This window comes from Malaclemys terrapin, chromosome 5 (assembly GCF_027887155.1).
Source record: "Malaclemys terrapin pileata isolate rMalTer1 chromosome 5, rMalTer1.hap1, whole genome shotgun sequence".
NCBI lineage: Eukaryota > Metazoa > Chordata > Testudines > Emydidae > Malaclemys > Malaclemys terrapin.
Window position 1 is genome coordinate 2,189,024 of NC_071509.1, and position 27,597 is coordinate 2,216,620.

Sequence of the window (27,597 nt, forward strand, 5' to 3'; positions counted from 1 at the left end):
CAGCCCTGCCAGGGGCAGGGGGGACCTGCTCTTGGTCTTGGAGCTGCAGGGGCAAATTGGGGCCAGCACTGGCTGCGAGGGGAGAGCGCCCCATGCTGAGCCCCCCCTCTAACAGCTGCTCCAGGGGTTACTGGGGGCAGGGCTCTGGCCTGGGCAGCCTGGACCAGTGGTTCTCAGCCAGGGGGCCGGGGCCCCCTGGGGGGCTGTGAGTAGGTTTCAGGTGGGCTGCCAAGCAGGGCTGGCATTAGACTTACTGGGGCCAGGGCCGAAAGCCGAAGCCCAGGGCCTTGAGCCCCGCCACCTGAGCAATTTAGCTTTGTGGGGGCCCCTGTGGGGTGGGGCCCCAGGCAATTGTCCTGCGCGCTACCCCCTAATGCCGGCCCTGGCTTGTATGTGCAGAAACCCAGCTATTGTGGCCCAGCTGGGCCGTGGAGTTTTTATAGCATGGGGGGCGTGGGGGCGCTCAGAAAGGAAAAGGTTGAGAACTCCTGGCCTGGACCAACCTGCCGGTCCCTGCCGGCCTTGGACTCCACGAGGCCCGGGGCAGCCACGCTCAGCGCCTGAGCCCTGATGGGGACATTACAGCCCCAGCTGAAATGAGCCTGAGGGGACGGATCCAACATTTCACACTTCCTTTCCCCCCCTCAGTCCCTGGCCGCTCAGCTGGGGCGCTGGCATTGCCAGCTGGGCTATGGGCGTGGGCACGTCCCAGCCGCCCAAGTCACAGGCCAGGCAGCCGGAGCCACCCGGGGCCGGGTTTACGGGAGAGCCAGAGGCAAAAGGCTCCGTCCTCTGCGCCTGCGGCTCTCTGTCCTCCCCGGGGCGTCTGCACCCAAACCAGAGCCCAGCGTGGCGGGGGCTGAGTGCCTGTAGCGCCCCCGGCAGCTCAGCCATCAGCCCTGTTCGGTCTGGTGCCAACGGAGGAAGATTTTAGCCCGTGCGCTAGCCAGGACGGCTGGGCTGGCCCAGGGAGGATGGAGAGGCTGTGGCCCTGGGATGCAGAAGGGCTGGGCTGGTTCCCAGCACCCCCCGAGCGCTGCCAGGTCACAACAGAGCCAGGCGAGCCGCGGAGCCAGCCCTGCCCGAGGGAACCGCCGCCTGCGGGCGAGGGCTCCTGGGCCTGCGAGCGTTGGGATAACGATGACTGGACAGCGATGGCAGCTCGTGGCCCGGGGGGGCCTTGCCACGCGTGGGGAGAACCCGACGCTCAGCCCAGGGCTGTAACCCAGAGGGGAAGCCGGGCCCACACTTGCAAGCGTTTGAGGGATCCCAAGTGCTCCTGAGGGCTTGGGCAACCGCCTGCCTTCCTCCCCCCCCCGGCCCCCGGGCTGGCGGCCAAGCTGCTGACTCGACTAGTTTAAGTGCCAGAAAAGCCGCCACCCGCAATTCGGCTCCCTCTGTAGCGGGGCCTCTCCCCCATCTAGTGGCAGAAGCCAAAACGACACCAGGCCTCGCTGCTCTGCCCAGGCCTTCGAGGGGCTCCCCGGCGCCCCCCCATCTAGCGAGGCCCGTTAGCGCTGGGGTGCGCCCAGGCGCTGTGCCCGCTGGGAGGCCAGGCATCCGCCAGAGGAGCGGGCCCCTGAGGAAAGGGGCTCGGAGCCCTCTGGGGCCCAGACTCCACTGGGGCACACAGCCCCCCCTCAGTGCCTCCACCCGAGCAGGGCCACGCTGGGGAGCCGACACTGTCAGGGCGCCAGCCTCTGCCGGAAGGGACCCCACCACTCTGGCCTTTAACTCCAGCTGCCAGGCCCGGCCCGGCCCCTCCGGAGGGGGACGGGGGAGACGCCGCAGCACCATGGAGGTGGGTTTACAATCAAGAGGCTTGGGAGCCAATGCTTGGCCTGGTGCCAGCTACACCCCCCCCCCCCCCCGCTGCCAGCCCCGGGAGTGACCCACTCACAGCACCATCGCCCTGACCTGGCTGCACCTCAGCTGCTGCGGAGGGCCATGGCAGGCGCCCCCTAGTCTGGGTGTGCAGCCACCTCTGGGGTGGAGTGTGGCACCTGGAACAAGGGACTGAAGGGGGGGAGGGATTCCAGAGCAAACCTCAAACCTGGGCAGGACCTTTCATGTCCATGGTGGCAGAGAGAGCCTGCAAGGGTCACACTAGTCATAATTCCCCCCCGCCCCTGCCTGAGGGGCACGGTCCGGGAAATCCCCATCCCAGTAACTTGAATCATAGACTATCAGGGTTGGAAGGGACCTCAGGAGGTACTTAGTCCAACCCCCTGCTCAAAGCAGGACCAATTCCCAACTAAATCATCCCAGCCAGGGCTTTGTCAAGCCGGGCCTTAAAAACCTCCAAGGAAGGAGATTCCACCACCTCCCTAGGTAACCCATTCCAGTGCTTCACCACCCTCCTAATGAAATAGTGTTTCCTAATATCCAACCTAAACCTCCCCCACTGCAACTTGAGACCATTGCTTCTTGTTCTGTCATCTGGTACCACTGAGAACAGTCTAGATCCATCCTCTTTGGAACCCCCCTTCAGGTAGTTGAAAGCAGCTATCAAATCCCCCCTCATTCTTCTCTTCTGGAGACTAAACAATCCCAGTTCCCTCGGCCTCTCCTCATAAGTCACGTGCTGCAGACCCCTAATCATTTTTGTTGCCCTCTGCTGGACTCTTTCCAATTTTTCCACATCCTTCTTGTAGTGTGGGGCCCAAAACTGGACACAGTACTCCAGATGAGGCCTCACTAATGCTGAATAAAGGGGAACGATCACATCCCTCGATCTGCTGGCAATGCCCCTACTTATACAGCCCAAAATGCCGTTAGCCTTCACCCGTTGAGTTCAGAGACCCGAGGCCACTGCCTGCCCAGTCCCTGCAGCGAGGAGCCAGGAGATCTGGCTGGTTTGGCCTTAAACATCCTCACCTGGAATGAAATGAACAGCCCCCTCCCCCCCACAGCACAGTGCTGGCACAGAGGTTTAGCCCAGATTTGGGGGAGTGGATTTAGAGGGGACTGGGAGAGGATCTAGGCCAGCAGCCAACATCCCCTTGGCAGGGCCGAGGGAGCCGCAAGAGGTTTGAAGGAAGGAATCAAACTTGCTCCAAGAAACAAGCAGAAACATGGCTGCAGCTGGTTTGTGGTGACAGAGACCTCCTCACTGGATCTCCCCCCGCCTGATCCTCAGCACGGGACACTGCGCCAGCTCCATGCCTCAGCAGGTGGGCAGCGGTGTCTCTCCTCCACGATCCCGCCAGCCAAGAACCTGCCCTGAGCCTGCTGCTCTCCAGAGCCCCGCGCCCGCAGCTCTGAAGTAGTGGCCAAGGCCCGGCTAAGTGACTTCAGCAGCACGGAGGAACAGGCCCGCACAGGGGCAACCCTTGGCATTGAGCGGGATGGGCGACAGCCTCCACCGGCCCCTGCCTCACCACCGAGCCCAGGGCCCTGCGGCTGGCTGAGCCAAGCAGCACGCTGGGCAGCGGCACTGGGAGGGCTGGAGCAGATCAGGGACTGGGGCACACCGAAGAGCTGAGAACAGGAGGGGACCTGGCCAGACCAGTGGGCAAGGAGCAGGTTACCGGCACCAGGCAGTCCTGGCCCCTGGTTTTTGAGGGCAGGTGGCCGTTTAGGCTGCGATCATTGCCTTTGGCTCAGGGTTACCCACGCAGTGGAGCGGAGTGGGACCCGCCCTGCCCCCTTCCCCCCAGTTCACAGTGACGATCCACACAAACGTTCTGTGTTTTTAATGGCACTTTCGTAGCCACCCTGTGCTGGTCGCCGGTCCGAATGCAAACGGCCCACACAGCGCGACAGCTTTAATGGGAATCTGCAAATTCCAGGCGCTTTGATCGCCCAAAGGTACCACGAATAAGGCTGGACGGGGTCCCTTCTGAAGGGAAGAGAGAGCTGACGGTGATCGAACACCTCGCTCCCAATGGATCCAACACGCTGCGCAGACATGCCCAGCCCAGCTGTACGAAGGCCCGGCCATCTCCGGGAGAAGCCACGGCTTCCTTGGAATTACTAATCCCTGAGGCTTTAAAAACGAAAGGGGTTTTCTATTCAAGTTTCATCACATTCCCTTGGGACCTTGCATGGGAAAGGGGCATCGACCTGTGGTGGAGAAATACTTCACAGAGGGCAGCGTACAGAATGGGGGAGACTTCACGGCCTGTCTTTGCTTTGCCTACCACTGGTATGCAGCCACCTCTGGGGTGAGACATGGCTGCTGTTAGTGCATAGCTACGCGTCCTTGTGTCACAGCAGCAGCCTGGCCCCTCCCCTGCCAGGGCGAACTCCTCTCAGAGCAGAACTGGCCTGGTACAGGGAGAGGCTCTGCGGGGGATGCTGCAGGCTGAACCAGCAGAGGGAAAGGGCACTTTGCCCTGCCCAGGGCCCAATCCTGGGGTGTGCCAAGGTCCCCCCCAGGAGCCTTGTAATACCAGTGGTGCAGCAGGCCACCTCCGCCCGTGCCCGAGCAGACAGGCCCGGCCTGGCGAGCACAGGGCCTGCCCAGATAGGTTCTCCCCCTTCCTGCACATGGTCCCAAGCAGCTGCACGATGCCCCAGTCACCCCAGAGCCATCAGGCCAGTGCGTCTCGGCCTCTCCCATTCCGGCAGGGGAAAGGGAAGGGAAGGGCGGGTGCGAGAGCCCCTGCGCTGGGGCAGAGCCCACACAGATCTGGCACCAGCAGCGAGTGACTGGGGAGCCAGCGGTAACACCCCCGTTCTATAACAGGGGCAGCCCAGCCCGGTGGTGCTTGCTCGCAGTGGAGCACGAGCCAGCAAAGTGCTTCCCGGTTGTTTCCGTGCAGCCGGAGCAGGGCTGGGCTGGGCCCTGCTGCCTTTCTAAATGCCAGGCGTGCTCCTCCCTGGCACTGCACCGGGGACTCCGGAGCTGAAGCAAGTCTGCAGACTCAGGCCTGTCCTGTGGGGCTAAGCGGGCGTGTTCCAGGGCAGCGCACGGGCAGTTACACTTCCCAGCCTGGCAGCGGCCGTCACGCCACCTCTGCTGGCACTGGCCATGCCTGGCACTGACTCGCTGGGCACTCGGGTCGCAGGGATGCCCCAGCCCAGGCTCCGGGGGTGGGGGGCCGGCGCTGCAGGCTGAAGAGGGGCTGCCGTCGGAGACCGTGCCGGCCCCGGCTCCTGCCCCACTCCACGATCTCCGCCCCACTCCGTGCTTCCTGGGCGCCGGGCTGGGGCTCCCGAAGGAGCCTGCTCCTCGGTCCTGAGGGGGCAGGGTGCCCGGCAGGGCTGTGCGCCCCAGATAGGCACACGGCTATTGAGTGCAGCCCTGAGACACTGGCTGGGGAGTCCTGCTCCCAGCTGGGTCCATGGGCTTGCCCCCCTCACTGGGCACAGCTTCTGGGAGCAGTCCGGCCCTGCTGGGCTCTGCCAGTGCTGGGTTCTCCTGCTCCTCGGCGGTCCTGCTGGGACCCGGGGTCCTTGCCCTTCCCGCAGCCTCGGCATCTGCATTCTCAGGCGGTTGCTCCTCTGGGATGGGCCCTGGCTCCGCCCGCTCTCCCCCGTCTGGCTGCGGCCCCTCGGTGGCCGAGGGCTTCACCGGCTGGTGGCACATGGGGCAGGTGTCCTGCACGTACAGCCACTTGCGGAGGCAGCCCGTGTGGAAGAAGTGGCCACAGTCGGTGATCACGGCCACGTTCATCTCCTGCCCGGCAGAGGAAGGAGGGTTAGTGGGGAGCCGGCCAGCACAGCCAGAGCTGGGACAGACACCGCTGTCCCGGCTGAAACGGGACGGGGGTACGAAGATCCAGTCTCCAGTTACCCGGGGCAGAGCCTGCTTCAAGAGGCCGTCCCAGGCTTCCTGGTGCCATCGAGGGCAAGGCGGTGTTATAGGGGTGCTGCCAACCTCACACCAGCCTCTCCAGCATGGCTGGCACCCCAAGACGAGGCCAGGAAATGCCCCATTACCCAGCACCCCTCTGCCTGCCCATTGGCCTTCGCATTCAGGGCCCCTAGGAAGTCACTAGGAGATGTGAGCCACCCATCCTGCTGGGCAGCTGCGCTGGGAGGCACCTGCCAGCCTGGGCTGTCACCGGAGGCCCCCCCACTGGCATCCTTTGTACCGCACAAGTCACGGGTCTCAGCACAGATCAGCGAGCTCCTGTTCCAGGCTGTCTGCAGACTCAGGCAGTCGGTGCTGCATTCCTCCCCCTCAGGCCAGGTTTCCTAGGTTTCCCTTCTCAACGGTAAGGGCTCGAATCCTTGTCAGCGTGCAATTCTGCTGCCCGCCCGTGGCCATGGAGCCTGGAACACGTGGGCCTGGATTCCAGGGCAGGTGAGCACACGGCCTGTGGCAGTTACAGGGCCCAAGTGGCGTAACCAGACTCAGCCGAATCTCACGCTCATGGCCTTGGAGTACACCTGCCAAACGGGCCCAAGTGTAACGGGAGCGGCAGCGTCCGCCTGAGTCTGCAGGCAGCCTGAACCCAGGAAACTCCTCTGCCCCCTAGCAATGCTGAGTGGACGAATGAACTGAGCAACTAACTGCCCAGGGTTTAGCCCAGCGGGTCCCACACTCTGAGCCCGCGTGGGGTCGGACCAGCTGCAGGAGGGGTCACAGCAATCACGAGGGGGTGGAGGATGGCATTTTACAAACTGGCGTCCTCCGCACATCGTGACCTCGCACCGACGGTGCACGCCAGGTCACGCCGGTGTTCTCCAGGCTGCCTGGGGCCGCAGGGAGCAAGACATCCGACAAGGGGGCTGTGCAGGCGACAAGTCTGGGGTCCGTTGGGTCAGTCACTGCCCTTGATCTCGGTGTGAACCGCCCAGTGACACACACACCCCCATCCCCAGCCCTTGCAGCCTGTTCGAAGTGGATCCAACCCTACCCCCGATCTAGGGCACGTGAAGGCCAACTGAGGAGTTCGGATTGTACAACGCCCCGAGAAGCCACCTCCTAGCGCAGAGCAGGGTGGGCTGGGGAGGGGGCCCCTGAGATACACGCAGTGCACTCAAGGGGTTTCTGATCTGCAAGAGACCTGGCCCCGTCCCCCGCGCTGGCTCATTGAAAAGCAGGGGAAGGCGCCCCAGCAGTGACCTACTCCGCGGGGCAGTGGGGCCGGTGCAGGAGGAGGGCGCTGGAGACCCCCTGTGCCCCGGAGAGGGAGTCCCCGCCCCCGCTGCTGAGCGCTGGCACCACGGCGCAATCCTGCGGGCGAGGCGGCTCACCTGGAAGCAGATGGCACACACGTCGTTGTGGTCCCGCAGCTGCCCCCTGGTGGCCCTGGGCAGCGAGTTGATCTTCTTGGCGGCCTCCCTGCGGAGCAGAAAGCTCTTCCAGCCCGACTGGGCCCGCAGCCACACGTTGAAGTAGGAGTGGATGATGATGACGGAGGCGCCCATCCAGCTCCACTCGCCGAAGACGGACTCCCAGGTGCCGTAGGCCACCACGCAGACGGCCACCAGGAACTCCAGCACCCGGCTCACCGCGTTGACGTAGTAAATGATCTCGTCCGTCTTCTCCAGGGGCGCGTCCTGGAGCAGCTCGATCATGAAGAGCGCGTAGACGAAGAGGGTGCCCATCACCTGGCACAAAGGGTCAGAGAGTGGAGGCGATGCTCCGTTGCCAATGGCAACCAGGCCAGTCGGCCCCACGCCCCTCGCAAGGGGCAGATGATGGAAAACCAGGTGACTCTGGTTACCACGACTGTCCCATGCCCCTTGGCAAGGTGCCACCCCAGGGTGGGTGTGAAGGGGGCGAGGTGTCAGGGACCGGCCCAGGGACGGGGGACACTGAGTGGCCAGGTTTCAGGTGGCGAAGGGTTCCCAGCGAGGGCACAGGGCTCCGTGCTGTGGTCGCTGTTGAACAGAGGCAGTCATGCTCTGCCAAGGGGCTGGCAGGGAAGTCCCAGCATGTGCAGAGGGCACAGAACGTGGGTTGGCCAGGAGGGCAGGAGGCTGCGAGGAAGTTCAGAGGGTCCCAAGCCAGCCAGCGCAGCACCACGGGAGCTGGGACTCCAGGGTGGCAGGGCTCGTTAGCAGACTCCAGCTGTACCCACAGGGAGGGGAGCCCGCAGCTGGGGACCTGGATCAGGGGAGAGGGACCCGGCTGTACCAGTAGGAAGCGCAGCACATGGCTGGGGACCCAGATGGGGGAAAGGGGACCCAGAAATACCCACAGGGAGGGGAGCACGTGGCTGGGGACTTGAACTGGGGGGAGAGGGACCTGGCCGTAGCCACAGGGAGGGAGGCACATGGCCGAGGACCGGGATTGAGGGAAGGGGGGCCCAGCCATACCCGCAGAGAGGGGAGCGCGCGGCTGGGGGTCGGTACGGGAGAAGGGGGCCCGGCCGTTCCCGCGGGGAGGGGAGCGCGCGGCTGGGGGTCGGTACGGCAGAAGGGGGCCCGGCCGTTCCCGCGGGGAGGGGAGCGCGCGGCTGGGGGTCGGTACGGCAGAAGGGGGCCCGGCCGTTCCCGCGGGGAGGGGAGCGCGCGGCTGGGGGTCGGTACGGCAGAAGGGGGCCCGGCCGTTCCCGCGGGGAGGGGAGCGCGCGGCTGGGGGTCGGTACGGCAGAAGGGGGCCCGGCCGTTCCCGCGGGGAGGGGAGCGCGCGGCTGGGGGTCGGTACGGGAGAAGGGGGCCCGGCCGTTCCCGCGGGGAGGGGAGCGCGCGGCTGGGGGTCGGTACGGGAGAAGGGGGCCCGGCCGTTCCCGCGGGGAGGGGAGCGCGCGGCTGGGGGTCGGTACGGCAGAAGGGGGGCCGGCCGTTCCCGCGGGGAGGGGAGCGCGCGGCTGGGGGTCGGTATGGGAGAAGGGGGCCCGCCGTTCCCGCGGGGAGGGGAGCGCGCGGTTGGGGGTCGGTATGGCAGAAGGTGGCCCGGCCGTTCCCGCGGGGAGGGGAGCGCGCAGCTGGGGGTCGGTACGGGAGAAGGGGGCCTGGCTGTTCCCGTGGGGAGGGGGTCAGTACGGGAGAAGGGGGCCCGGCTGTACCTGCAGGGAGGTGAGCGCGCGGCTGGGGGTCGGTACAGGAGAAGGGGGCCCGGCCATTCCCGCGGGGAGGGGGTCGGTACGGGAGAAGGGGGCCTGGCCGTTCCCGCGGGGAGGGGGTCGGTACAGGAGAAGGGGGCCCAGCCGTTCCCGCGGGGAGGGGGTCGGTACGGGAGAAGGGGGCCCGGCCGTACCTGCAGGGAGGTGAGCGCGCGGCTGGGGGTCAGTACAGGAGAAGCGGGCCCGGCCGTACCTGCAGGGAGGTGAGCGCGCGGCTGGGGGTCAGTACAGGAGAAGCGGGCCCGGCCGTACCTGCAGGGAGGTGAGCATGCAGCTGGAGACCAGGATCAGCAGCCAGAAGTCCATGTGGAAGAAGCGAGCGATCTTGTACGCCATGAAGCAGGGGAAAACCAGCAGGAAGAGGCACAGGCTGAGGCTGCGGAAGTGCTTCCAAGGGCTCCTGGGAGGAGGAACACGTCAGAGGCCTGGCCAGGCCACAGCTCGGCCTGCAGGGCTCCGGCACTTCCCCAGAGCCCCCCGCAGCACCCAGGGGTCCCTCCCACTCCGGAGGAGAGGGCTAGGGAGCCTGCCGGACCGGTAAGGAGTGAGGGAGACGCACGACACTCTGCCCGTCCCCGCTTGGGCAGGTGGAGCTAAGGGAGGCCTGAGGGCCCAGCCAGTTCTGCCCTCACTCCTCGTGGCCGCTGGGGACGCTCCCTTGAGCCATGGCACCGGCTCCCAGCCAGGGGTCTCCGCAGCCCCGCGAGGGGCGAAGGGGAAGGCAGCGGCGTCGCTGTACTCAGCAACAGCCTGTCCGAGGGCCTGAGACGTCAACGGGACCCTGTCTGGGGTGGGCCCTGGGAGAAGAGGTGCTGTATCAAGCCCCAGGCAGTCCCGAGGGGCGGCCAGGACTGGGCCTGGTCTGGGGAGACCCCCACGCAAGCCCCAGCCATGGGGAGCGCTGGGATTCTGGTTGGGTGGAAGCTGTGCCACACCACCAGGGCAGGCTGCAGGGCACCAGGCAGGGCCGGGGGATCAGGCGCTACCTGTTCTGCGAAGCCCCCAGTGCCAGCACAATGGGGTCGGCTATCTCGATCATGGACTGCAGGGTTGACGTCACCACGATGAAGAGGATGATACTGAGGAGGAAGGTTCTCTGCAGGATCTGCAGGTCCAGCAGCCCCGTCTGGAGAGCCAGCAGCAGCAGCGTCACGCCCTCCGTCACACCCCTGCCAGGCGAGCAGAAGGAGGCATGGGGCTTCAACCAACAACCGCGCGCCCGCTGGAGGCATGCGATCACCACCGCGTGTTCAAAGCCAGGACCCGCTAGTGCAGACAGCCAGGCGCGTCGCCGGCTATCTGAGCAGCCAGCCATGGTAACCACGCGTGCAGCGACCAGCCGTGAACGCACACACAGTGCTGCATGCCGGGACTCAGACCCTGCCCAAATCAGTGACACAGCCCTCGACCCGGGGGAGTGGTGCTCACAGCCCAGACTCAGCACCCAGCCGGTCATCTGGGGCAGGGCAATCGGCACTCTGCCTAAAACAACATTTGGGGTGAGAAACTCCTACTTGTAACCCGTTTCTGTAGTATCTTCAGCTTAGATTTCATCTTTGTTTTGTTCGCTGGGTAATCTGCTTTGATCCATTTGCTATCCCTATAGTCACTTCAAATCTATCCTTTGTAGTTAATAAACTTGGCTTTGTTTTCTCTAAAACCAGTTTGTGGAACCCGTAACTGGGCGGGAGGGGCAGAAAGCCGTGCATAACTTCCTCCACACTGAGGGAGGGAGCGAATGTCATGAGCTTACGCTGTACCGTTTTCTGGGCAGGGCAAGACGGTACAATATGGGGTTTGCTCCCCAGAGGGGGTGTGCACTGGAGTGCTGGGCGATCCCCTAGCTGATTCTTCCCATGCAGAGCTGATTTCCGTGTCTGTGTCTTTCTGCAGTGGGGCGTGTCCCTACCTGTGTGTGCTGGCGGAGGCTTGAGGGCCTGGCACAGCGGGACAGGGTGAGGGAGCCCAGGCTGGTGGAATGGGCGGGCTCAGTGGCACCCCGGAGGGGGTTAACCTGTCACACACGGATCCTGGGCATCAGTCACCCCCCTCCTCTCCTGACAGCTGCCAGCGCTTTGCCTCAGGCCGATAACAAGCTGCCCCGGCTGTGGCAGGCGCTCTCTCTGCCATGCAGCACTACTGGAGTCACAATTAACCACGCGTGTTCCCCGCCCAGGGGAGTGTGATCGTGGGGAGGAGAGAGTCGGACCCAGCTCATGGATCACAGAGACAAGAAGGGGGAGCAGAGAGCGCGCCCGCATCACACCCGAGGATGACGGCACGATGCCATCCTGCTGCCCAAGGCGGAGCGGGAAGCCCTGCCCCTGGAGCCGGGCAGCTGCCGGGGGGGTGTCCCCGGCGATCAGAGCGGTGACTGCAGCACACGTAGACAGACCTGAGCTAGCTTGCATCTTGCTCGCTCCAGTACCAGTATCTGGGAAGCCACGACAGCATGGGCTGGAGAAGCCCCGCCGGGGTACGTGTTCGAGCAGCTCGTCCACGCTGCCGCTGCTCCACTGCTCGTGACTGGAGTGAGCTCGATCCAAGCCAGCCAGGGTACGTCCATCCGTGGCGCCGTCCCCTCTGACTGCAGCACGGTCACCGGCAGAGCCGCCTGACCAGAAGCCAAGCATGCGGCCTCCTCGGCCCCAGCACGGCAGCCATGCCCGCGCCCCCGGGGGCCCCTCACCTGTGCATGACGTTGCCGTTCTGGAAGGCGTCGTAGCCCAGCAGGTAGAACTTGCAAAGGTTGAGCACGGCCAGGGCGAGGTAGGAGACGGTGAAGGTCAGGCCGAGGAGGGAGTAGGGCGTGCCGCAGCACTCCGCCACGCTGCCAAGAGACCACACGGCAGGGTGAGACGCTCCTTCGGGAGGCCCCGGGTCCATCCCTAGCCCATACGGACAGGTCCCAGTGAATGGGCTAGGAGAGCAGGCAGGTACAGCACCGCAGCAGGAACACCAGGGGGCAGTAGGGACCCAGACCTGAATCACTGGGGTCCAAGCAGGTCGGGTATGCGACGTCCCTTATCTCAAGCCCGGGCATTATATGAGTTCCAGCCCAGAACGGTCTAGATCCCCCCCCCATAGGCAACCCGGGCCCACTGCTCCCTGGATCAGCCCTGGTGGCCCTCCAGGCCACTCCGCCCCCTGCCCCAGCGTGGGTCGCCCCTCCTACCTGCTGAGGAAGATGAAGAGCAGTCCCTGCTGGGCGAGGAGGCTGTTGGAAGAGGCCAGGAAAGAGTAGATCTGGAGGGTGAAGAGCACCAGCCAGAAGACAAGGAAGAGCACCGGGACGGCCAGCTGGCTCCAGAGGGACATGGCCAAGGCCACCAGCCTGTACATCTCCAGTCCCTGGGGAGGAGGCGCCCATTAGCCAGCGCTGTCACACAGCTGGGCCGGGGGGCTGCAGCGGGGATCTACCACGGAGGAGTCCCTCCCCCTTTTGGGTGGCCCAGCTCTGTGTGCCGGACAGAGCCCCAGCCCAGCTCAGGGAGGGGGTGTCTGATCACGCCCATCGCCAGCCGCTGCCTCCACCCCCCTCTGGTCTGAGTGACGGAGTCAGACACTGGACTGGAGGGACCACTGGGCTGGGCAGTCAGACTCCTGTACCAGCTCCGCCGGCAGGTTTACAGGGCACCTGGGGGCAGTGTCTGAAGTGTGTTAAGCTCTGGGCTCCCAGCCCTGGAGACAGAACCCCGTCTGCTCCCGGAGAGTGCCCTGTCCCCACCAGCGAGCCACAGCCCGGCTCCCCAGGGCCAGAGGGGAGTCCCTGGGGACTGTCCGTAGGAGGTCGAAGAGGCCCAGTTCTGATGGTGGTTTGCATGAAGGGGCTCACATTAAAATGGACTCAGATTCATCAGCTTGTCTCACACCCAGCACCTCACAGCCACCCTGGGCTACACAGGAACTAGGCTCTGAGCTGAAAGGCCCCGTGTCCCATTCCCCAGCCCCTGAGCTAGCCAGCTGCCCCGCTTTGGGGCCCGATGGGAGCCAGCGCCCCCTAGAGGGGAAAAGGCCCCGTATCTCCTCCCCCCACACCAGCCAGTCTCCTCAGCCTGGACACCCCCTCGAGAGGCAAGGCCCCATGTCTCATTCCTAAGGCTATGATTCTGTCAGGGATGTTTTTAGTAAAAATCAGGGACTGGTCATGGGCAATAAACAAAAAGCACGGAAGCCGTGACCGGTCCCTGACTTTTACTAAAAACATCCCTGACAGAATGTCTAGGGAGGAGGGTCCGGCACCCTGCCCCCCGCAGCGGCAGGGAGCTGCAGGGACCCCATTTCACAGTGGCTGGGAGGGGTCCCCCTGCTGCCCTGCGGGGCTATAGCTGACGAGGGTCCCCGCACTGCCCTGCGGGGTTGGGAGCTGCGTGGGACCCGCTGCGAGCACTGAGCAGCTCCAGGGTTCCTCTGCTGCCGTAGGCTGGGAGTGGGGGGCGGTGTGGGGCTGCTCATAGCGGCTGAACAGCTGCGGGGCCCCCAGTGTCAGGGAGGTCGCTGGAAGTCATGGATTCCATGACTTCATCTTAGCCTTACTCATTCCCCCACCCGCCCCAAGCCAGCTAGTCTCCCACCCGAGAGGGGCAAGGCCCCGTGTCCCATTCCCACCCCCGTGACTGGGCCAGTCCCTTCCCCTGCAGCTGGATTGGAACCAGCGCCCCCTACAGGGGCAAGGCCCCATGTCCCATTCCTACCCCCTGACCGGGCCAGTCCCCTGGACAAGTCTGGTTTCACTGTGAAGTGCCCCGAGCTGCCCGCCTGAGGGCACTGCCAGACTCAGTCATCTCCCCTCACCCGCCCTCTCCCTGCATGCCAGCCGCTCACCTGAGCCACCTCCCTGCACGCCGCAGCGGCTAGGTGGAAGGGAACCAGCAGGTGGGAGGCGGCTACATACAGCACCTCCACCACAGTGACGGAGGTGGCGAAGGTGTTGACCACGGGAAGCGCCTGGAGGGGGAGGCCGCAGAGCCGGGCCAGCAGCGGGAGCAGCGGGGCACAGAACAGCCACACCTGCTTGGTCTTCATCAGGAGGGCGCAGAGCGTGCTCACAAAGATCTGGCCTGGCGGGAAGGCGAGATCAGGCCCGTTAGTGCAGCTGGAGCGTGGCCGTGGCTCACAGCCGGCCCCTGCCGGTTCCCTTCCCACGTCCCACGTCGCTCCCCTGTACAACCAGCATTCCCGGCATGCACATGTCCAGCTGGCACGATGGCTCAGCCCACAGCCTAGGCAGCGTGGCCTAGTGCTTAGAACACGGGGCTGGGAGTCAGGACTCCTGGGTGCTGTTCCCAGACCTGCCACCGTCTCCTTGTTGGGCGTGGGCGAGCCACTTCCCCGCCTAGAACAGGCCGTTAATGCTGCCCCCCGCCACCAGCGGGACGTTTGCTATTCAGTGAGCGTGGATGGTGCTTTGAGACCCTCAGATGAGAGGTGCTGCGTGAAGGGAGACTCGACTCATCACCAGCTCTCCCAGCCACTGCTGCAAGCAAGCCTGGGCTCACCCTCCTCCCCACGGCCCCCACCCAGCGGCACAGAGGCTGTATGGGAGGGGCTCGACCTGCACCCTGCCTGCAAGGAAGCGTTCCCCACTCAGGTTACAAATGGCCACCGGAGGGCGCTGTCCCCCTGGGTAGCCATTAGCCCCGAGCTGTGTCTGTGTCGTTTGAGGTCAGTTGGGAAGTTTTCGGTCTGCTCTATGCACAGCCTCGCCCCGGTTTACTGACACCCGCACCAACCCCTGTGCAGAGACACCCCTTTCGGGTGTATCCACCCGCCACTCACTGACAAACTCCGCTGGGAGAAGCCGGATTGAAATCTGAGTCAGGGCTGCGGCGTGTAACTGAACGGGTGTATCGCCTGCATGGCCAGCTAACCCGCAGCATGGGGCGCAGACCGGCCCTTGCGTCCAAACCCAGGCCCCGTTGGAAGCCCAAAGCAGGGGTGAAGTCACACGCCCCAGGGCGAGCCGAGATGTGGTCAGGATTCGGATTCAAACTCACTCGAGGTGGTGCTAGTCGCTGAGAGCGGCTGGTCAGCCGGCAGTCAGGCTGGGCTCCCCACAGCGCTGCGGGAGTGGGTGGGCCGTGGTCACACTGAGCGGCCATTAAAGGGCCCCCCGATCCGTACCGGTGCCAGCTGTGGGTGTCTCGGTTCCGCTCCGCTCCTTGGACAGGCGCTGGGGGTGGGGAAAGCGTGCCCCGCATGCTCTGCGGCCATTCCGGTTTTGGTGGGAGGGATCCCATGGGAAAACCCTGACCCGGGGACACGCCCCTCCCTCGGGCTGGGGGGCTTCCATCTGCTCCCCGTGCCGAAGGGGAAGATGGGGTGGCCCTGCAGAGAGGCGTCTCAGGAAGGGGGGGCCACAGGGGCAGCCTACCTGTCAGGGCGGTCACGAAGCGGCTGAGCACCACAGGGTCCTGGTACACAGCTCCCTGGAACTCACCCTCCATCTCAAGGCGCATGTAGTCCCTGGAAGGAGAGGGGTGGGGTCTTAGCAGCAGGTGCCTGTTCCGTCCCCCCACCCCCCCGCCTGTCAGCTCCACACTCACTCTAGTTAGCCAGAGCCCCAGGTATGCACCTGCGATCTTCTACCGAGTCCCCGCGCCAGCGAAACCCAGCCCACCTTCCTCTCCTGATCACACCGCAGGGGCAAGCGCTACCCCAGGGCCAGGAGTCAGAGCCATGAAGTCACAGCCCGAGAGCACGCGCCTCCAGTCCCTGTGACAGCTTCCCCCGGAGCCGGGGTTCTCCTCCCAGGGTACCAAGCACTGCTGCAAGGCGCACTGCTAGTCCCCACAGCCCTGCGAGAGCCACGTACGCTGCGTGCCCCTGACAGGGCCCTCGGGGCACGGCAGGGGGCTCACCTGGCCGTCTGGTGCCCCACGAAGAGCAGCAGCAGTGTCAGGCCGTACAGGTACAGTCTCACCAGGGATCTGATTGGAAGCAGCAGCACCACCACACACAACACGTGGCCTGGGAAAGGGAGAGAACAGGTCAGCCAGCCATGCCTGCCGTATCCCTTCACTGCGCTGCCCACCCATGCCCGAGGGCACAGCCGGAAATGGCACCCAGCCTTTAGCGCTAGCCCCGTGGGCGCTCCGGTCTCTCCTCTTCAAGCCTTTCCTTGGAGTCTCTCTGCCCCGGCCCCCATCCTCTTACCTTAGCGACGAAAGGAGAAACCAGTTCAAACTCAGCCCCGTGTATTAAGATACTGCGCTTTCCCAAACAACTCCATCGATCCGCTACACGCAGCGGGGGCTTCGCCCACCACTGAAATGCAGCCACCTCTGGAGCAGGATGCGGCAGCTGCTGAACAGCGACACTGAACAACAGGAAGGGGCTATCACACATTGCAGAGGTGCTCTAGTGTGGGTCATCCAGCAGGCCAGGAGGGGGCAGCTGCCTCTCTCCTGTAGGCCCTCGGGGCTCTGACCAGCCTCCAGCAGCCTGGGCCCAAGGTCTCGCACCCGACAAAGTCCCCGCCCTGCAACCCTAACTCACAGAGCAAGGCCCAAAGACACTGGAGGCAACCGGTCTGTCTGCGGCAGGGTGAGTCGTTCTGTACCTGGCCTTGCAAAGCCAGGCCCGGAATAGTGCGTTCAGGCGTGGGCACCTCAGCGTGTGATTCCCTTACCCGCTCTGGGCCTCACTTCCTCTCTCTGGCAGCCTTGGACTCAAATCCTTTCTCCACGCAGGAGCCAACACTGGACTAGAAGGGAAAAACCTGCGCGCGCTAGTAAAAATGGCACCATGGGACTCTGTTCACTGCCTCTCAGGGATGCCTGGGGGGAGGGATAGCTCAGTGGTTTGAGCATTGGCCTGCTAAACCCAGGGTTGTGAGTTCAATCCTTGAGGGGGCCATTTGAGGGGGCCATTTAGGGAACTGGGGTAAAAATCTGCCTGGGAATTGGTCCGGCTTTGAGCAGGGGGTTGGACTAGATGACTTCTGAGATCCAACCCTGATATTCTATGATTCACTGGGCTTGGATTGCAAGTGAACAGGTTTTAACAAAACCTGCCAGCCCCGCAAACTGCCCTGGGACTCGACCATCAAGCCAGGTCCTTCCTCCTCATACAGCAACAAGAAAGCGTCTGCATTCAGAACGTGGTTAATGATTCTCTGGATGATGCACGAGTCAAACCCATAAGAACGGCCAGAGTGGGTCAGACCAATGCTCCAGCTAGCCCAGTACCCTGTCTGCCGACAGGGGCCAACGCCAGGGAATTGCCTTCAGAGGGAATGAACAGTACAGAGCGATTATCGAGTGATCCATCCCATCGTTCACTCCCAGATTCTGGCAGTCAGAGGCTAGGGACACCCAGAGCACGGGGCTGCAGCCAGGACTAATAGCCATGGATGGACCTATCCTCCAGGAACTTACCTGGTTCTTTTCTGAACCCAAACCCAGCTCCCTCGCCCAAGGCAGCATCCACCCTGCAGAGCTCACGAGCCAACAGACCAGCTCCCGCTGGCCCGGGAAGGAGCCAAACGGAGCTAGTTACATGCCCAAACCTGAGGAGGAAAGGGCTATTCTGCAGCCGTGCTCCCAGCTAGCACTCCCGGGACAACCTGCAACCCAAAGACCTTTATCCTGCTGTCAAACTGCCGGAGACTGGAGCACCCAGGACACGGAGATCCCCAGGCCTGCCAGCCACATCAAAGCTTGTGAGAGGTGTTGCCTAGACAGATATCTGGGGGCAGGGGAAGCTGGGGTGCCCTTCTGTCCTGGCCCATAGTTAGCTACTGTCATCGGGCAGCGAAGGAAGCAGGGTCCCGCTGCGCTAGGATCGATCCACCACTCCTGCAGCCGATCCCCCAGCGATGTGACAGGCAAGAGCTCCACCCAAAGTATGGCCCGTTCAGAGCGCTCTCACAAGCCGGCCTGCCACGCACACAGTCTAGTCTGACTTCTGTATTTGGGGGGGATAGGGAACACCATGGGGTGGCTAATATGCAGGAGCCCCCAGCTGGGGGGGAGGGGGCGCCTTGGAAGCCACAGCTGGAAACCACCCAGCCTCCAGGGGCTCGGGGCGGGGGCTCCCCACTCCCGCACATGGGTTTCCTGCTGACTCAGCCAGCCCCACTCAGTCACATGGTGCCGGTGGGCCCCCTCCATGCACGGGAGCTGGTGGAGCCCTGATCTCGGAGGCCAGGCAATCTGCGCCCCCCGGGGAGAGGCTGGAACAGCAGCTGGGCGCTGCAGGGAGGGGGCGCCGCTTTCTGGGGGAGCACGGTGAGGGCAAGGGAGGGTTGTGCCCGGGGACGGGGTCTGACTGACTTGAGCTGTTTGGGGAAGCGGCCAAACCTTTAAATTGTGCCGCCCACTATCTACACATACCTCTTGGGGGGGCAGCACCCAGTCTCCGCCCAGGACCCTACGCCCCCATACAGACAGTGCCCCACTCCAGCTATGGTGCATGCAGACAGCCGGCCCAAGCATGCCGCGCGCCAAGGAGCAATGCATGCTGGGACTCAGTCTGCACCTCCCGCCCGCGTCCAGATGAAACACGAGGGTGGGCGGCCCCGACACCTCCCCGGGCCTCGCCGTCCCCTCCTGGACGCTCCCTGGGAGGGCGCAGACCTCGCTGCCCGGAGCAGGACCGCTCCCCCGTGCCCCCAGCCTCACCCAGGTAGTAGCCGTGCCACAGGGCGCGGCGGCGCCACGACGCCTCCTCCTGCTTGGGCCGAAGCAGCTCGGCAAAGGCCTGGACGTCCCAGCGGTAGAGCAGGTCCAGCAGGACGATGCTGGGCACCCGCAGCACCACGTTGGCCACCTCCTCCAGCCGCGGCATGGCCGGGCCCCGGGGCCGGGCCGCTGGGGGGCAACCTAGGGGAGCCAATGGGGGGGAGGGAGCCGCCTCTCCCCCGGGTGCGGGGGGCGGTCTCAGGGGTCTCCCTCCCTGGGGGTGCGGGGCTCAACCGGGGGGGTCTCCCTCCCCTAGGTATGGTCCCAGGGATGGGGGTCTCTCTCTGGGGGGCAGAGCTCAACTGGGGGGCTGTCCCAAGGGGGGACCTCCGGGGGGGGGCTCAGTGGGAGACAGGGGCTCTGTCCCACGGGGGGGGGGGACATCAACGGGGGGGGCCCTGTCCTGCAGGGGGGAAGTCAGCAGGGGGGGCGCTGAGCGGGGGGGGTCCCTGTCCCGCAGGGGGGAGCTCAGGAGGGGAGGCGCTGAGCGGGGGGGGTCCCTGTCCCGCAGGGGGGGCGCTGAGCGGGGGAGGGTCCCTGTCCCGCAGGGGGGGCGCTGAGCGGGGGAGGGTCCCTGTCCCGCAGGGGGGAGCTCAGGAGGGGGGGCGCTGAGCGGGGGGGTCCCTGTCCCGCAGGGGGGAGCTCAGGAGGGGGGGCGCTGAGTGGGGGGGTCCCTGTCCCGCAGGGGGGAGCTCAGGAGGGGGGGCGCTGAGCGGGGGGGGGCCCTGTCCCGCGGGGGGGGCGCTGAGCGGGGGGGGCCCTGTCCCGCAGGGGGGAGCTCAGGAGGGGGGGCGCTGAGCGGGGGGGGGTCCCTGTCCCGCGAGGAGGCTCTCAGCGGGGGGGTCTCCCCGTGTCCCCCCGCCGGCTCTCACCTGACAGGTCACGCCGGGGGGGGGGGAGGGGGGGTCTCTCCCTAACGGGGGGGGGCGGGGGGGCCGTTCCCTGCCCGCGGCGCGGCGGCCTCTCTGTCACTTTCACTTTCTCCCGGTCCCGCCCCCGCCGGAAAGCCTGGCGCAGGCTCCCAGTGACGCCTCGTCGGCCATCTCAGGCAAGGGCAGCTCTCGGGGGCTAGCGAGGCTAAGCCAAGCTGGAAGCCGCCATCTTTGATCAGAGGATGCTGGGGGCGGCCATCTTGGATAAGGGCAAACAGGGAGCAGCCATGTTGAAGCTGCAGGTGATGCTTGCTAAGGAAGCCGCCATCTTTGATAAGAAGACGCTGGGGGCGGCCATCTTGGATAAGGGCAAGGCGGGGAACAGCCATATTGAAGCTGCAGGTGATGCGTAAGAAGGAAGCCGCCATCTTGGGTGAGGGCAAGGCCGGGGCCAGCCACGTTGAAGCTGCAGGCAATGCGTGCTAAGGAAGCCGCCATCTTGGATGAGGGCAAGGCAGGGGGCAGCCATGTTGAAGCTGCAGGTGATGCGTGAGAAGGAAGCCGCCATCTTGGGTGAGGGCAAGGCAGGGGGCAGCCATGTTGAAGCTGCAGGCGATGCTTGTGTGCAACAAGAGCCTGGTGTAAGAGCAACCCCAGTGAATGAGTGCCATTCCCCCCAACAGCGCTTTGGGCATTGGCGGGTACAGGCCCCATCTGTGCTGTGGGGACGTCGCCCCCGCCGCCCCTGGCATCGCGTGGTGTGGGGCGAACCCAGACAAAATGCCAAGAAGCCTCTCGCTGACGGAGAAAGTGCAGATCATCCGCGAGTGCCAGCGGCCGGGGGCCACTCAGAGCCAAGTGGCCGCCAAGTGGGAGTTGCACCGGTCGGTCGTGTGCCGGATCTGGCAGCAGAAGGAAAAGCTGTTGGCGGACTACGAAGCCGGCCAGTCGAACGGCTGCCGTAAGCGCGGGCGGGAAGGAAAAGCCCCTGCTGTCGACCGGGCTCTCTTTACGTGGCTCAAGGAGAAGAGGGCGCAGGGAGCGATGTTGGCTGGACCCGCAGTCAAGGAAAAAGCCCGTCAGCTCGCCGCTTCCCTTGGACTGAATGATTTTAAGGCAAGCGACGGTTGGTTTACCAGATGGAAGAAACGCTTCAATGTTGCTTGCGAAAAAGAGCAGGGTGGAAAACAGTCAGCGGACAAACCCACCGCTGAGCAGTGGCAGTGCGAAAAACTTCCGCGTCTCCTTGAAAAGTTTTCTCTGGCTGACATCTACAATGCTGATGAAACAGGGCTTTATCTGAAAGGGCTCTGGGACAGAGGACTTGGAGAAAAAAATGAAAAGCAAGAAGGAGGGAAAGCTTCAAAGGACAGGGTAACAGTGCTCGTCTGTGCCAACATGGATGGGAGTGACAAACGCCCGCTGGTCATGATCGGGACGTCAAAACGACCCCGATGCTTTCCGGTGGATTTCAGGAAACTTCCCCTCAATTATGTCAGTTCAGCGAATGCCTGGATGACAGGTGAGATTTTCATCAAGTGGTTGAAAAAGTGGGATCGTCAGCTTTGTTGGCAGAGCCGTCAGATATGCCTCTTCCTGGCTAACTGCTCCGTACATCCGCAAGGAGTGGTTCTCACTAACATTCAGCTCGAATTCTTACCCCCTAACGCTACGTCTTCGATGCAACCTATGGCTCAAGGTGTCATTGAGAACATGAAGGGACATTACCGATCAAAAATCGCAAGCCGGATTAATGTTGCTCTCCATGTGGACCCCAGCGCCGATGTTCAGACAGTCCTGAAAACTGTGAACTTGCTAGATTGCGTTCACCTTGTTGCTGAGGCCTGGCAAGATGTAAAGCCGACAACAATTTCCAACTGTTTCCGGAAAGGCAAATTTGTTGTGGCAGAGGAAGGTGGGCGAGACGAGGATATTGACGACCCCCTGAACGATGTTCCACTTCCAGGCAACATGGAAAAAGAGGACTTAGTAACTGCTGTGGCTGCGGACGAAGATTTGCTGACGTTCGGAGAGCTAACCCACGAGGAATTACTGCGCACTGCAGCTGCTGCAAGGCCGGAGAAACGCGCTTGTGTGGATGAAACGTATCATAATGCAGAGGATACTCAGGAGAGCGAGGATGATTTTGATGAAGGTCCATCCCCGACAAACTCCGAGCTGTTGAAGGCTTTGAACACACTTCGGCACTTTTCGCAGCTAGAGGGGCTTGGGGACAGGGTCTACAGGTCGCTTTGGGACATTGAATCCCACCTTCAGAACAAAATTGTGACTGAGAAGAAGCAGAGCAAATTAACAGAGTTCTTTCACCCCAAATGAGTGAGTTTCTCCATGCTTAGTGTACAGGTTGATACTCACTGTAGAAATAAAATACACTGATGTGGAACAGTTCTTTAATTTAGGTTACTGCCGTATTGTTAGCTTAGCAGATGCCCTTATCCAGGGTGATCTACAGTGCGTACAAAGTATTACAATAAATGCCGGTACAAAAAATGTTTACAAGAGGTTTTGTTTGTTGTCATGGTTGATGTTTGATTGTTCTTAAAACATAAAAAAACACAAAAGTTGATACTTTTATAACTGTTACTCAGTGAATGCTGCTTTCTGGGCGTAGGCTACAAATGCGGAACAGAGCGTGTGTTTAAAATGTACAGTATGTGCACTAATGCAATACTGTAGCCATAATAGTAAACAGACCCTGTACTGTCACAACTCTAGATCGTTGCACTGTCGCTGCTTGACAGATCAGAAAAAGCAGGCTGCCTTTGGTCAGATGACACCCCCCAGAACAGCAACAGCCTCTTAGGAGCAACATAGCAAAAGGGTACCGATACGCTGCTACTAATGAGTGTCTACTGTCAGTCTAGCTCTACTACTCAGAAGGCAGCCATCTCGGATGAGAGTGGTTCGCAGTGGCCATCTTTGATGAGAGCAGCCTGAGTAAGACAGGTCTTGGATGAGGGCAGACCAACTAGTGCTTCAAGGGGCATCCATCTTGGATGAAGGCAGATGCCCTAAGGGCTGAAGGAGTGGCCATCTTGGATGAGGGCAGACCGCCTAAGGCCTAGGGGGCAGCCATCTTGGATAAGGGCATTCGACCATCTTTGATGAGGGCAGCCTGATTAAGGCTTCAAGAGGCTGCCATATTGGATGAGGGCCTCCATGTCCCCATCCTGTGACTGTGCCTCCAGCTTTGCCCGGCTCAGGCTGCCCAGGTGCCTGCAGGCTGTCAGGGAGGCCGGGCGGGCAGCCTGAGGCCTGTGCCCAGGTGTCAGGGAACCGAGTTGGAGCCTAAGCCGCAAGTGGAGGCTGATCCTGGTGGGGGGCGGCCCAACAGAGCACGTGCAGCTGCAGGCCAGAATGTGGTACCGGAGCAGGGCCCAGCAGTGTTGCCTGATTTTAGGAGATTAATAATATTGTTTAGATAACATGGATTATAGGCTCATCAATTAATCTGATCAGAAGATAATAAGGTTCTTGTCCCAGAATCAGGCTACACAGAGTTTGCAAGGACCCTCAGGATGTATGACAAGGACACTCACACTGAGAACAAAATGTAGCCTTAAAGACTTTTATTGAGACAAGTGGAATAGTAATCAAACAATCAATCAATTACAAAATCATAATATTGTTCTAGCAATACACATGGTTTTATATATGATAAAGGTTTCTCAATTAACACACTCACACCCTTCCTTGATAACCTGGTGATAAGAGACAAAGGACCAGCCTCGTCTCTGGCATGCCAAGAGAGTCCGATGGTTCAGGTTTCTTAAATCTTGAGTGGGAGGTGAAGATCATAGTAGAAACTAGAGCTAAAGCTAAAGACGATAGGAGCTAACTTCGAGTTTACTTAAGAACTAACCAGGACAAGCTAAACAACAAACGAACTGACCTGCACTAACACGGTGGACTGTCCTTCTGACAGAGCATGAGCACTACGTGCCCACCTTCCATGTCCAAACTTAATTTCCTCACCCACAGAAATATCAGGTGCACTTACTCTATAGGCTGGCATCTTCGTGCGTCTCGATGACCATTTAGCTCATTCTCTCCTCTGTTATTTCTGGCCACACCAGTTATTTCTATGTTCTTTATGGTGTGCCGGGTAAGTCTGAAAAAGGCCATGAACGTAGGTGGCCCTATCCACACCAACTTGCTTTAACTTGCTCACTTCTCCGTGTTAAAGGTCACACACATACATATACTTTATGCCTTTGCTCAGCAGCACCTATCTCGACTAAAGGTCTCCAACGAGTGTCTGCTAACTTGCTTTAGCTCAACATACAGGACGTGACCCGTAGGTTCCTTGCATTACAGCCAAGAATACGCCAATACAAACTGATAAACCCATTCTAATAAAACAAATGATCAAACCCATAAGAAAAGCTAGATCGGCAAGCAAGCAGGCTAGCCCTACAGGCTACAGCAGGGCCTCCCTGCTCCCTCCCACTCCCCCATTGGCCTAGCTGCAGCCACCTACACCCCTTGTCTTACACCTCCATTGTCAGCCCCCTGTATTGTGGCTATACTGTGCCTAGAGCAGCCAGGCCCTGGTGTGTGACTGGGGCGCAAGGCTCTGCAGCAGCCCTGCTAATACAGAACGACAGTGATAGGGCGGGGCAGGGGAGGGTGAAGAGTGGAGTCTTTTAGTCTAGTTAATGTTAATTATACTACAGTGGGTTCAGCTCTGGCGGCTACAGTCTCAATTTCAACAGAGTTCTCTCTGTTTGTTCTGGATCTAGAGTCCGCAGGAACACATGAAATCATAGGCAAATAACACATACACTCACAAGAGAATCTATCTTTTAGTAGTTTTATTAAAGTTACCAACCAAGTTATAAGTGTCACAACATATACAATTCCTAAAGATAAGCACCATGTACCAGTTACACTTACAGACACTCACATCCTCCTAGATGGTGTTAGAGAGTCTGTTGGCCTTCTCATGGATTGATCATCAGTATGGGAGTGGTTCCTGTTGGAGTTTCCCATAGAAAGCTCAATTTTCCTGTTCTGGGCACCCCTTCTTATTCTGTGAGTCTGTCTAATCCTACAGCTTAGGGGGGGAGGGATAGCTCAGTGGTTTGAGCATTGGCCTCCTAAACCCAGCGTAGTGAGTTCAATCCTTAAGGGGGCCACTTAGGGATCCGGGACAAAATCAGTACTTGGTCCTGCTAGTGAAGGCAGGGGGCTGGACTCAATGACCTTTCAAGGTCCCTTCCAGTTCTGGAAGATAGGATATCTCCATTAATTTATTTTTTATTTATTTTATTTTATTTACATTCTGCACATGTACATGGAAGTGTCACCCCGCTCTTCCTTATTGGTCTGTGGCCTTTAGAAACACAAGGGACCCCGAATTCTAGAGGCTGGGTAGGTTCTCGTTAACATTGACGTACCACCTTTATCTTGTGGTAAAGGCACATGTTGGAGACAATATTTGTGGTTACAACATTTTATCATTTAAATTTAATCTTCCCGGCTTCACTTTCACAATATTACCAGTTGGTACCTCTTTCCCCATAATCTTTCGGGTTAGTTCTCGGTCATTGATTTACACCATCATTTCTTGTCTCCAAGGCCTAAAATAGCTGAGCTAAAGTCTTGCAGGCCTCAGCCTGCAGGTTCTTGTGTTTCAGCTCGTCTTACTCATGTCTAATACTTGGTTCCTCTAAATACTGATCAATCTTATACTTTTATACTCCTACAAATTAACTCTGGTTAACATTCACTGACTATATATGGTATAACATATTGCTTAATCATAACATAGGTAGGCCCACTGCTTAGTGAAGAGGGAGAAACAGTAACAGGAAACTTGGAAATGGCGGAGATGCTTAATGACTTCTTTGTTTCGGTCTTCACCGAGAAGTCTGAAGGAATGCCTAACATAGTGAATACTAATGGGAAGGGGGTAGGTTTAGCAGATAAAATACAAAAAGAACAAGTTAAAAATCACTTAGAAAAGTTAGATGCCTGCAAGTCACCAGGGCCTGATGAAATGCATCCTAGAATACTCAAGGAGCTAATAGAGGAGGTATCTGAGCCTCTAGCTATTATCTTTGGAAAATCATGGGAGACGGGAGAGATTCCAGAAGACTGGAAAAGGGCAAATATAGTGCCCATCTATAAAAAGGGAAATAAAAACAACCCAGGAAACTACAGACCAGTTAGTTTAACTTCTGTGCCAGGGAAGATAATGGAGCAAGTAATTAAGGAAATCATCTGCAAACACTTGGAAAGTGGTAAGGTGATAGGGAACAGCCAGCATGGATTTGTGAAGAACAAATCATGTCAAACCAATCTGATAGCTTTCTTTGATAGGATAACAAGCCTTGTGGATAAGGGTGAAGCTGTGGATGTGGTATACCTAGACTTTATTAAGGCATTTGATACAGTCTTGCATGATATTCTTATCGATAAACTAGGCAAATACAATTTAGATGGGGCTACTATAAGGTGGGTGCATAACTGGCTGGATAACCGTACTCAGAGAGTTGTTATTAATGGTTCCCAATCCTGCTGGAAAGGCATAACGAGTGGGGTACCGCAGGGGTCTGTTTTGGGACCGGCGCTGTTCAATATCTTCATCAACAACTTAGATATTGGCATAGAAAGTACGCTTATTAAGTTTGCGGATGATACCAAACTGGGAGGGATTGCAACTGCTTTGGAGGACAGGGTCATCATTCAAAATGATCTGGACAAATTGGAGAAATGGGCTGAGGTAAACAGGATGAAGTTTAACAAAGACAAATGCAAAGTGCTCCACTTAGGAAGGAAAAATCAGTTTCACACATACAGAATGGGAAGAGACTGTCTAGGAAGGAGTACGGCAGAAAGGGATCTAGGGGTTATAGTGGACCACAAGCTAAATATGAGTCAACAGTGTGATGCTGTTGCAAAAAAAGCAAACATGATTCTGGGATGTATTAACAGGTGTGTTGTGAGCAAGACACAAGAAGTCATTCTTCCGCTCTACTCTGCTCTGGTTAGGCCTCAGCTGGAGTATTGTGTCCAGTTCTGGGCACCGCATTTTAAAAAGGATGTGGAGAAATTGGAGAGGGTCCAGAGAAGAGCAACAAGAATGATTAAAGGTCTTGAGAACATGACCTATGAAGGAAGGCTGAAAGAATTGGGATTGTTTACTTTGGAAAAGAGAAGACTGAGAGGGGACATGATAGCAGTTTTCAGGTATTTAAAAGGGTGTCATAAGGAGAAGGGAGAAAACTTGTTCACCTTAGCCTCTAAGGATAGAACCAGAAGCAATGGGTTTAAACTGCAGCAAGGGAGGTCTACGTTGGACATTAGGAAAAAGTTCCTAACTGTCAGGGTGGTTAAACACTGGAATAAGTTGCCTAGGGAGGTTGTGGAATCTCCATCTCTGGAGATATTTAAGGTTAGATAAATGTCTATCAGGTCCTGCCATGCGGGCAGGGGACTGGACTTGATGACCTCTCGAGGTCCCTTCCAGTCCTAGAATCTATGAATCTATGAATCTATGAATAAACATCACACATTAAATGGATAATAAACTACAGTCATTGGCTACAAGGGGCTGCATTGCAGGAGGAGCCAGGGGAAGGGGAGGTGGAAGAGGACAGAGGAGGGGGTGCAGTGAATGCCGTGCTTAGGTGCTACAGAACTGGGCGAGAAAGCTACACCAGGATCATTGTTCTGCTCAACTCACAGCACTTAGATTCATTTATAGTGAAAACAAGTATACATTTCTATCACAAAGAACAGAGATTAACGGAATAGCAGGTAGGTGAAAGTATTGGAAACACTTAGTTACATCTAATACAAACTCATAATACGCCTTCTAGAGACTCGACTTACCTAACAAGGGACTGTCTTATCTAATGAAGTTCCATCCAAAGTCTTCGTAGCTTTTTCCAGCCAGAGAGGCTGTGACCCTTTTCATGAAACAAGCCACGCTCTCAACTTGTCCCCTAGGAGACGGACACCGTGTGTTTCTTTGCCATCTCCTGATATACCAGATTAATGCTTTGATTTTAGTCATAAACAGGACACCCTCCTGCTGTGCAGCCTTCC

The 27,597-nt window shown here is 59.9% G+C and overlaps 2 protein-coding genes across 4 annotated transcripts; one reads left to right on the forward strand and one right to left on the reverse strand.

Moving 5' to 3' along the window:
• Positions 1 to 3,680: 3,680 nt before the first annotated feature.
• On the reverse strand, positions 3,681 to 18,970 carry LOC128837797 (RING finger protein 145-like). 3 transcript variants are annotated; one of them, XM_054029339.1, is made up of 10 exons: positions 18,590 to 18,970; positions 15,827 to 15,935; positions 15,340 to 15,431; positions 13,791 to 14,026; positions 12,142 to 12,317; positions 11,656 to 11,796; positions 9,953 to 10,135; positions 9,219 to 9,366; positions 7,150 to 7,506; positions 3,681 to 5,623 (listed from the first exon to the last, which is right to left on the reverse strand). In XM_054029339.1, the coding sequence occupies exons 1-10, from the start codon at positions 18,753 to 18,755 to the stop codon at positions 5,234 to 5,236; spliced, it is 1,998 nt and encodes a 665-aa protein (XP_053885314.1). In that variant the 5' UTR covers positions 18,756 to 18,970; the 3' UTR covers positions 3,681 to 5,233. The 3 variants fall into 3 exon arrangements, with proteins under 3 accessions (XP_053885314.1, XP_053885316.1, XP_053885315.1); XM_054029341.1 differs by lacking the exon at positions 18,590 to 18,970 and adding an exon at positions 16,597 to 17,535; XM_054029340.1 differs by having other exon boundaries at positions 5,330 to 5,623; positions 13,791 to 14,021.
• Positions 18,971 to 20,112: 1,142 nt separating this feature from the next.
• Positions 20,113 to 22,031, forward strand: CENPB (centromere protein B). Its single transcript, XM_054029345.1, has one exon. The coding sequence runs from the start codon at positions 20,182 to 20,184 to the stop codon at positions 21,856 to 21,858; it is 1,677 nt and encodes a 558-aa protein (XP_053885320.1). The 5' UTR covers positions 20,113 to 20,181; the 3' UTR covers positions 21,859 to 22,031.
• The last annotated feature ends 5,566 nt before the right edge of the window (positions 22,032 to 27,597 follow it).

Excerpts from the sequence above, each read along its gene's own strand:
- LOC128837797 (XM_054029339.1), bottom strand. The coding sequence starts at position 18,755 with ATGCCGCGGCTGGAGGAGGTGGCCAACGTGGTGCTGCGGGTGCCCAGC. Across the intron at positions 15,432-15,826 it reads GTGGGGCACCAGACGGCCAG|GGACTACATGCGCCTTGAGA; the intron begins GTGAGCCCCCTG and ends CTCTCCTTCCAG. Across the intron at positions 11,797-12,141 it reads CTCTTCATCTTCCTCAGCAG|CGTGGCGGAGTGCTGCGGCA; the intron begins GTAGGAGGGGCG and ends GTCTCTTGGCAG.
- CENPB (XM_054029345.1), top strand. The coding sequence starts at position 20,182 with ATGAGTGCCATTCCCCCCAACAGCGCTTTGGGCATTGGCGGGTACAGG.